Source organism: Mycteria americana, chromosome 3 (assembly GCF_035582795.1).
Source record: "Mycteria americana isolate JAX WOST 10 ecotype Jacksonville Zoo and Gardens chromosome 3, USCA_MyAme_1.0, whole genome shotgun sequence".
Classification (NCBI taxonomy): Eukaryota; Metazoa; Chordata; class Aves; order Ciconiiformes; family Ciconiidae; genus Mycteria; species Mycteria americana.
The window spans coordinates 90,308,918-90,319,715 of NC_134367.1; the positions used below are offsets into that span (position 1 = coordinate 90,308,918).

Here is a 10,798-nt window from a genome sequence, read left to right on the forward strand (position 1 = left end):
CGGTGGCTTCTAGAAAATGTTGATTCACCTTTCTTGCGTAGACTGAACAGCCCACAAGTAGCAACAATTGCGAGGATCATTCTCAGGCTCTTGAAAAGTAACAGCATAGACAGGAATCCTTCCTCCTTCCAGCTGAGAGTGGTGCCTACAGGTTTAAAAAAAAAAACAACCACAAGTAAAAAGAAAAAGAAAAGAGGTGAGCCTGCTGGCCCTAACTGTTTGTAGAAGGGTAGAGGCATCTTCTGAGAAAAGAGCACCTTACGTGCTTATCCTCAAAGTACAGGAGGTCATACTTCCGTCTCAAACAAGCGAGTCAAGGAAGCGACTACTTTTTACGCAACAGTCAAGAGGTGAGGAAATTACTCTCCATCAAATGCAATAACCTGGGTTTATCTCCTCCTCTGCCTGAGGAGGAGGAACAACAACATACATGATTACTTCAGCTGCCAGGCAAAAGGTTGTTCCTACTGTTGTAGCCTACTTCAATATGGAACTGAAAATGCAGCATCTCTTCTGAACAAATTTAAAACAGCGCCAAACAGGAGTTGTTTCTCGTTTCTTTGCTTGCACCATGTAAAGCATTTTTCTCCCAGACTTCTGAACCTTATTTGCACCTTCACAATCCATTCTTGCCACCTAATTATTCCTCCACTCTCTGTTTATGCACCCAATAGGTTCTGGTGAGTCACTGCAGATTTGCTTAGGTGAATCCCTGTCTGAATTTGGTCAAATATTCCACGTGAGATTGCTCTTTGGCAGATTTAAAATCATCTCTTAGTTTTTCCATGGCTTATAAATTTACATGTCCCTTATTCTCATCTCCAAGTGCTCCAAGCAAACTTTCAGTCACACGCATCGTTGCCTTGCAATGGCTCAATCCCCTATTTCGGTCAAGGCTGAAATGTAGGAAAGAATATCTGCTCAGGCACAGATCAGCTATGCATTTTGCATGTCTCACTAGTTTCATCCAGGACACTTTAAAGAATCTTATCGCCAAAATCACATTATTAACAACCTTAAACCTTTCAATGTATGCCCTAATTGCAGGAACTGGTTCTGAAAAATAATTTTTAAAATCTGTTTCATGGAAATACACACACTTCCTGCTTTCACTGACCACTACTGATGGAACAAAGTGTCTTACAGAACTCAGCTCCATCACATCCTAACTGCTTGACATAACCCAAAGCAGCATGCTTTCCACAACTCCTCCATCCACAGGCACTGTAAGGAAAACAATCCTAGTCCACTGGGGAGAAGGCGGTCCACTTAATCCATCTATGACTTAGGAGTTATTTCAGAAGAGGATTTCTACACATTCCAAGCTTATACTCAACATTTCCATCCCTGAAAAAGTTCTCTTTAAATTCACATTCGTCCTTAAGCAAAAAATGGAGAGCCCTGCACCTCCAGGCGTGGCCAAGTGCAAAGGCCTACTTACTCCCTCTTCAAAGTTTTCATATTCCATAGCGACAGGTAGCCATCTGAAAAACCCACAACGAGCTGATTGCTTCTGCTTATGTAGCACAGGGTTGATACTGCTGTTCCTGAAGGACTTTGTAATTGAAAACAGAGATGTCTCCCTTCTCTGGTCACAGTTTCTCTTCTTTGTGGAACTTCAGCAGGAATTGTAGTGGCAACTTCCAGATCTACACACACAAAACCACGTGGTAAATGAATGCGTTATGCCATTTAGGTTGCATTTTAAACACTGACGTGACAACAGGTATAATCTAATTCTACCGTCCCAGGCAAAATACCCATTTATGCAACACTTTTTTTGCTATTTCCACTTTGCACAAATTCAAAGAACATCAGAACTCTCTGACTGGACAGGTTTTCTCACTCGTAGTTCCAAACCAGGTACAAGTGTGACCTTCATAGACAAATTCTCCTTGCACTCCCTCAATCAGGAGGTTGGGCCTCATGATGAAGCTATTTGAAGTGGCATCAACTCCTCAAGCCACTGTTGTAATAGCCAAAACAGTGTATGCCATCTGAATACACAAATTAGAGATTTCATTCATCCAAATGCATGGCACCCCACTGGCAAGAATCACAGCGACATGGGGATCTTGGTGGGTGGGAGGCATTTATAACATTAGAAGGACTATTAAGCCTCTCCCAGTTTTAATCAGTTCAGGACTATACGATGTCAAACCGCCACCTGTCATCCGTAGTCATAAATGTCTGCGCACTAGTATCTTCAAAGCGGGATGCGGATTGTTTCTTTAAAAGACACAAGTTTTCTTACTTTTAAATTAAAGTATCAAAACTGCAAGCTTACACAATGGTTCTGTTTCATTCTGACTGCAGGACAAATCATCCAAACAAAGGTCAACCAGAAGGAGATGACCAACATCTGTAGCCACTGCTGCCACTCCAAAGAGCCATCGCAGACTCTGATGTAGGTGCCGAGTGCTCACACTGGCTCCGCCGTGATTAGTTATGGCTTCTATAGCCGTTACCTGCAGGAAAGCTACAAGTTAATATTTAAGCTGTTTGACAAGCTAGATAGAAATCACTCAAAAGGGAAGCCAGAATTAGCCCATCAGAAACAAGAAAGTTAATACAGGGTCATAAGGCTTAAAAACAAAGCATTGCTTCCAATTCTATCAAGAAAAAAGAAAAAAAAAAAGCCCTGTACAAAAATCTGTTACTGCCTCCCATTTCCTAGATTTCCTACAGTTATTTAAGTGAACTAACGTCAACTTCAAGTTCTCCCACCGCTCACAGCCCATCAGCACTGTGATACAGTCTATGCCTTCTTTGCCAAACAGCTATTGGCATAAATCAGGGCTCTAAGTCAGACGAGGCAGCGGCCAAGGTGCACGGTAGACACACCAGTTCCATGGGAATGAAACAGTTCTACGAAGCGTTGAAGGGAGATAGGAGCTTAGTAAAAATTACGCTAGTCCTCATTTCAAATAAAACTAACAACCAGACAAAGTAAAAAAAGTTTTAAGCGCACACCAGCACTTTTATGAATGTTAACAAAGATTTAAAAAGCCAGCCGAAAACAATGGCAGCTCGGTAGATAAAAAGCTGACTCCAGCTAAGGAAGAAGCGCACACTGCTCTTGAACATGCAAAGCAGTCTGCATGCAACTTGATTACAAGGTCTTTATTAAGACAGACCTTTCAGCACCTGCAACACATCCCAGGGCAATACGGACTGCTGTAGCAGAGATACAAGCACATGAAGACTCCTGCACTAAAGCTATACAGCAAAAGAACACAGGCCACCCTTTAGCCTTCTTGCAACATGCAACACAATGAAAACAGGAAGCTTTACATCAACAACAAAGTTTTACAGGAAAATAAAACCAAGAAGTGAGCATCACAAGGTCGTCCACTTTGTTTATGTATTTTTTAAGCCTCAAAGTTTTCTCCTCTCCCAGACCAAGCACTTGCTATGACTACACTGCCTGGCAGTCTGCTACAGAATTTACCTTTCGTCTTGGTCTCAAGAATTCTAATCTTAGAAGTACCTACAGCAATTCAGACAACTTTATTTTGTTTCAGATTTCCTAGAAATCAAATTAAATTTCCAATCTCCTCTGCTACTCGAAGGACTGTCAAAAGCGTTTTGACTACGCAAATTTTTGCTGCTCCAAGTCTTGATGACTGTTAGGAGGAAAGCAGAAATGCTGTACATATCTCACTGCAGAATTAGCCAAAGTTCAAGCGTTGCTTCTAACTTCTTTTTCTTTGAAGATTTTTTTCGTTGTACGACTGGCTCCAAATGAATCTTTTCCATTTTTGCATGCACTCTTCCGACAATGTTTCCCGGTTTTAACACTTCAGTTTTCCATGTAGAAGCTCCTGGCGCTGCCTATTTTTCCACTGCGCTATGAAAAGCCAGTGCATATTCTCCTAGACTACTGCCAACTCATTCCGGGAATGAACAAAGAAAACTTTTCTCAGCTCACTGAATCTGAATGCTACCCTTCTGCCTCATACAAACCAGGAAAAATTGGGAAAAGACCGTTCCGTAGTTCCGAAACATACAACCAGTATAAACCAATTTAAAATAATTAATGTTTTACATTCAGATTGGCTTTCACAAGAATCCCATTCAAATAATACTCCATTAACATTTTCAGTTTTCTGATGCAGTTCACATGCACATCCAGAGGGCAAGTAGAGATGCTCCCACGAAAAAAAGTTATGCCAAAATGCTTTCTAAGCTTGTCAGTTTGGGTTTTTTAACTCATTCCTTTACCCTCTGAATGACTACACATCTACCCTTACGCTAAAAGGCAGTCATACAGTCACTATAAATACCCTGTATTAATACACTAATGGCTTGACACCTTGGACCAGAGTCACTCTAAGTTAGTGTTAACCTGTACAACTTCATTGTCCACAGAAGATACACCCACACGGAAAATAGTCTGGAAAGGCAGGTGCTCATTAAAGCCTTAAAACAGTAATGACAAAAACGGCAGAAAGTGATGTCAAGAACCCATCTGCATTTTACTTTTAAAAAGAATCCGTGTGAAACACAGAGGAACATTCAGGCAGATTAAAACCCCAAATGATACACTACATAATATGCAAGTATGAGGTACAGAATAAACCCAAAACACATGGACAGTGGCCAAGTGGCTTGGTTTTGCTTACCCTTACTCCCGCTCACAACTTAGAAGTTAACAGTCCAACTCGCAATACCTGGGTCCTGTCTACGCTGATCTAACTAATCTAACAGCAAGAAGACAGGAAGCACAACAAAAGCAACAGACCAAACATGCTTGTAATCAAGAGCATTCAGGGCACAAGAGCAAAACTTCAGATAAGCTTTGCCCTTATTCCAAAATTCATAACCTTTATCACACAACAGCCAACTTTTCCCCCCAAGGCTTCTTCACATGTTCTCCTCAACCCCTTTTTTTGTGCTGAGGAAAAACTCCCTAATACAACCGAGAGTTAAAACGACATTCTATTTCAAATCACTTCTGTAGACGCAGAGGCAATATGTGACACGATCCTTCTTGACCTTTCCTTTTCCTAGTCCCAGCTTACTTAGATTTAAGAAATAAAACTTAACAAAGCTACGTCATTTTTCACAAACATGATTTACTTACTGATTACGCGCTTATGACAGCACACAGCTTGCCTTTCCATCTAAAACTCTAAGATTTATCAGCATGATAGGCAAGCTAACACAGTGGAGCACCAGCCCAACGCACATCTTTAGAAATTACCACAATACAAATGCTTACTACTACTAATCACACTGTAGCATTCCAAACAAACAAAACTCCACCTGTATTCTAGCAAGTCAAACCAAATCACCTTATGGAAAGCTGAGTAATAAGTAAGTATTTATTTGTTGCAGACTCCAACATGATAAAAATGTAGGGAGTCTTGATGGTCTATTAACTTACGCCCATTCTTGTTCACATTAAGATCACGTGACTAGGGCACATGACATCATTGGAGTTTACGGGTTATAGAAGACAGAAAAACTTAGTAACATTACCCCAGCGTATCCCACCAACACAAACACAATTTTCAATAAGCAGAGATTCCAGGACTTCAGACGGAAAGTCCATCTTTCAACAGTCTGTCAGGTAACTCACTAAAGGCTCTTTTCTCCTATCCTAAGTCAACACAAAAATGTCTTCTGCTCTCAAGTCACACCTGCTTGCTAGTCTGACATTCATGGGAATGTGCCCAAGTCATCTACACTACAGCTGGGGAAGCCTGAGATATTTTAAGGACAGTCTTTCTGACAGAAATGAACCGTTTAGGAAATGTACGTTACAGACCCTTGAAAGAGGGGTTTTTTTTTTCTTTTTCACTCTGGCCATAAGAAGATAGCTTTCCATGCCTTTTTGTGGAAGTGGAGAATTAGGTAACGATGCGCTCTACAATGAAACCCAAAAACTTGGTTTACTGTCAGTAAACTCAAGCGCGAACGGTACCGTTCAGCCCAAGATTTTACATCAAGCCGCTCTTGACTGGATACTCTGAAGTGACAGTATGTTCAAGCAATATAGAAAACATACCTCCTACAAAGAGGCGCTCCAACGCTTTTCCTGAAACAGGAGTATGCAGCACCAAACAACATTAAAGCTTCATTTCGCCCATTAACAGGTACGTACCCTTCCTGGAAGAACAACTGCTTTAACCACTCTTGATATTCCAAGGTCGTACAGACAGAGAACACTTCCCTCTGCTTCTTCCAACCCAACCAGCAGTCCCGTTCTCTTCTGCCAGGAAAACTCCTTTACCACACGAACAGTGGGAGGCTGCTCATTTACTCCACTGAAACGGTACGCAGAGAGCCGCTCTCCTGTCACAGAGTTCACTACCTCAAGTTGAGGACCACACGCCAACCATGCTAGGCCATTTCTCCCTGCAAGAGAAAAGAAAGCTGACTAAAGCAAAGTTCCAACAGAGGCTTGAAAACAACTGAAAAATCACAGTCACTGCCCCTTTCCTGCAATAAAAGTGCCTAACAGAGGAAGACCGGCTTACCTAATTCGGGTCAATTATTTAAAGCCACCCATTGAAATCCTCAAGCAACACATCTTAAAATTAACCACCTTAGTATTCTGCATTTAACTCGTCATTCCTGCACCGAAGAATTTGGATTGTTTGGGGTAAAGATTACAATGCATTGATCTACAGTCTTGATACCATATTCCGCTGGGTTTTGCTCTAAACCATCTAAACACATAGGGGAATACAAGTCTTAAAGCATACTTGAAATGTAACAAATCTAAGCAATTCTTTTCTAGTTTAGCAATTTTACTTGACACATGCCTACTTGGGGCAGGGATTTGGACTTCAACAAGAAATTATCTTAAAGCGGGCACTGCGTTAGTAAGCTGAAACTTTGGCACGTGCTGAGCACAGGAAGAATTTAACACATTTTCTTTCGCTGAACGACTTCAGACTCGAGGCAAGTATTAGCTCAGTTACCACACTTACAGTCAGGCAGATAGATTCTAGCTGGTCTTAACAGAAGCCTAGACATCCAGATAGGCACCCAGCTCTACTTGCAGAGCACCTAGAAAGTCAACTACCTCATCTGCTTAGCCACTTTCAGCAGCTCTCACTGGCTACTCAGCTGCATCCTATTAAATACTTTGGAATGCAGCGCTTAACAGTGCTATCCTCTTCCTTCTGTTTTTATTCAGACAAGAAAAGAAAAAGCAGGGCATTTTGCCTCTGTAACACTGTAGAAGAACTATTTCTGCATGTGATGTGATGATGGGCATAGAGCTTGAGCTGCTGCAAATCAATCCGGCCCCAAACAACACCATTACTTTTTTGAAAACTGCCTTTTATTTAATTAGAAATTGAGGAGGGCTCACTGACTCCGCATGTTTCAGGAAACTATTTGAATAGCACAAGATCGGTGCGGGTTCTTGTAATGTCAAAGTTTTACTATACCAATGTTTTAATATTAGCGGGTTTAATAGTTACAACATCCTTTTTGTTCTCTCAAAACCCGATGCCTCTTGACAGCACCAACCCGACACAGTTGATACTACGACCCTATGCTTCAGGTAACCTCCAGGCATAACAACTTTATACCAAGACCAGATTTAAGGGAAAATGCTCACCTCCAGAAAACTTCCCGCACAGCAGAGAATCTAGGGTTATCCCATCTTCCCCAAGGGCCTGAAGAGTCACCTCTGGAAACTGCAGCAGGCTGCTCGTCACCTGAGCTGCTAGGTCTCCCATTCTTCCCTGTGAATAAAGAAAAAAATGCAAAAATAGACTCATGTCGGCCATAAATATTTTTGAGATTGGCAGAAGTTTCATCAGTGTGCACTGGATAATCTCCTATACATCTCCTGTGGCTCTTTCCCTTACAAAAATGGCACTCAGGACAGGTTTTGATCTCGCAGCAGAGCAAAAAGACAATCCTGTGCTTTTCTGATGCCTACGAGATCACCAACAAAAAGCGACACAGAGGTATTGACAAGAGAAAGAGCAGGAACAAAACCAGTACACTGAGTTCGAGTCTACTCACACAGGTTAGTAAGATGCGATCTGAGAAAAATCATCTATTAGAAAGCTTCTCAGTAACAGGTGGAAGTTTCCATTTCTTCCTTCCCTTGATTCTATACTTTATTACTCATTGTCAGTGAATGGGACCACATGAGCAAAGCACTGCTTTCTTCACGAGGTCTCAAAAGGAAGATATTCTACGTAGTTCACTCTTCCTGGGTGTTACACATGCTGACCAACTCAGGCACCAAACACAACCCTTGCCCTATGCTACAAACCAGTACAGCCAGCCACTTAAACGTGCGCACAAAGCGTCTTGCATTATCTCGACCATACGTGTTCTCCTGCAAATAAACTTTTAGGATTGTTTCTTCCCGCGTGCACTAAGAACCCATTTTCCTTACAGTACAGCAGGTCACCGCTAGTTTTGAAGACTAGACTCTGGGAGCAATACAAAGTTATGAAAGGGCAATGTTTATAAACAAATACAATTTATATCCATTGTACTCCCATGGAGAAAGATTATGCTCCAAAGCCTGGGCATTGGAATCCACTACATTTCAAGTCACAAGCACTCTATTTGAGAATATGTTCCGGAGTCTTCTGCCAGCATGGAAACAACGAGCGTGTGAAACACAGGAAGCGTAAGTCAGCACTAAGCACAAGTCAACATGTTGAAATACCATTGCCCATGGCAAAGCCAGTATGGCAGGACGCTGCTGCAGCCAGCCAGCCTGACTGCTCTGCCAGCATCCACAACTAGCACAGATCAAGGGGTCCAAGTGGGACAACTTACTTGCAGTAGTTTTGTTGGGTTTGCTTTTCGGTACTTGTCATCATTTCAAAGTGACAGCGGGATGAACTTTTGCACTGCATCCAGGGGCTCCCGAGAGTCAAAAGCCCCACAACTTGACCAGCATCCTGGCTTAGTTTCATTCTAATGACTTAATGAATATGTTTTAGGAGTAACCCATAATACCAAATACTAACACAGATATACTGGGTTGGTGAATAGCATCTTCTAAATGTTTCCGTTTGTGCCCGTTGCCTCTGGTCCTGTCCCTGGGCACCACCAGAAAGTAGCCAGCTCCATCTTCTTTACCCCCTCCCTTCAGGTGTTTAGATGCCTTGATGAGATCCCCCCTGAGCCTTCTCTTCTCCAGGCTGAACGGTCCCAGCTCTCTCCACCTTTCGTCGCAGGAGAGATGCTCCAGTCCCCTCTAGCCATCCTTGTGGCCCTTCGCTGCACTCTCTCCAGTAGTTCCATCTCTCTCTTGTGACCCTGGGGAGCCCACACCTGGACACAGCACTTCAGGCGTGGCCTCACCAGTGCTGAGCAGAGGAAGGATCACCTCCCTCCACCGGCTGGCAACGCTCCTCCTCATGCAGCCCAGGATGCCGTCAGCCGCCTTTGCCGCAAGGGCCCGTTGCTGGCTCACGGTCACCTTGGTGGCCACCAGGACACCCAGGGTCTTTTCTGCAAGCCACTTTCCAGCTGGGCAGCCCCCAACATATACTGGTGCAGGAGGCTGTTCTTCCCCAGGTGCAGGACTTTGCCCTTCCCCTTGTTGAACTGCACGAGGTTCCTGTCAGCCCAAAAACCACTCAGCACCCAAAACTCCCCACCAAATCACAAAGAATTCTTCTCTGGTGGAAAGCTCACACCTTGACACAGTGGAGAGTCCTGCCTACAGCACACATCAGATGTGCTTTTCAGTCCAGTACCACCGGGAAGAACCATCAAATAAGTAACACTCCAACACCTGGATCATTCGTGTAACTTAAAATTTAATCATGCTGCAGTTATTAACTGCGTATAAAAGCATGTGAAAGTGCTAGAGCATCAGGCATGCCCAGATTTCTCCTAGTAAGCCAATGGGCATTTAAACATTTTTTTCTAGACCTCTGGCTTGGCAAGATGGAACTAGGAAGATAAAATCCATAATAAATCAGACGGGAAACTAACCCTCAAAAGCAGGTGGTTTTCCACCAGGTTAGAGAGTTCACCTAGCTAGCAGAGAGAACGAGCAAGCATAAAAGGTGGCACAAGGAAAGAGGCAGGACAATGCATTGGGAAGAAGGAGAGGGAATTTGTCCGCCTCCGTTTTGTGGCAGTAAGCCATTATGCTAGCTCATACACGTGTGAAACGACACACTCAGTTTGCAAGGAGAGCTAAAAACCCCTTTACTTTTAGAAAGGACAGCACCCAAGACACAGTCAGTCGTCCTTGAAGTCCCTCTTGCACGTAGAGACTCACTATCTCACTGAGAAAGGCTGCAGCTCCCAGCTGTCATTCTTGCATTCAGCCAGATGTGGAAGCTCAGGTCATTTCAGGGAAGTGTTATTTGGTGATCAGAGCAGGGACAACCTTGTGTGACACTATTCAGATCACCTTGTCTAAGGAAACAGGACAAAGAGAGGGAAGCAGCCAAAGAGGAAGAAACGGAAGAAACACTAAGTTCTTCCGAGAAAAACAGCATCCACTTTGTTGAATAACAGGCAAAGATGACAATTACAGAATTTCTTGAATTGTTATTAACGACTGGTTCAATGACTTTTCCCCCAGAAAAACAGGAAGCAACTCACAAGCATTGGAGGAGCAGGAGATGGAAAAGACACTTTCTGCACCTTAGTAGTCAGGTTCAGTGAATTTGCACTTCGCCATATTTGACTCCTGCAGAAAGAGGATTTAGTGAGCGAGCGAGCAGGTGAGTAAGGGCGTACCACCGGCTCATTTCTCTCCCGCTTAGGCAGAAAACCTCCCCCCGATCTTTTAGGCAAAACCCCTACATTTAATCCAAAACCTAAGGTTTAGTCTCAAAAGCCA

The 10,798-nt window shown here is 43.1% G+C and overlaps 1 protein-coding gene across 1 annotated transcript in view; it reads right to left on the bottom strand.

Moving 5' to 3' along the window:
• Positions 1-7,700, bottom strand: part of LOC142407561 (protein ELYS-like) — a 52,239-nt gene extending 44,539 nt beyond the window's left edge. The window contains exons 1-5 of the mRNA XM_075497183.1: positions 7,580-7,700; positions 6,110-6,363; positions 2,288-2,468; positions 1,442-1,649; positions 29-145 (exon numbers count right to left, since the gene is read on the bottom strand). Of these exons, the coding sequence (XP_075353298.1) occupies positions 29-145; positions 1,442-1,649; positions 2,288-2,468; positions 6,110-6,363; positions 7,580-7,700 (881 nt within the window). The remainder of the gene's footprint in view (positions 1-28; positions 146-1,441; positions 1,650-2,287; positions 2,469-6,109; positions 6,364-7,579) is intronic.
• Positions 7,701-10,798: the final 3,098 nt, after the last annotated feature.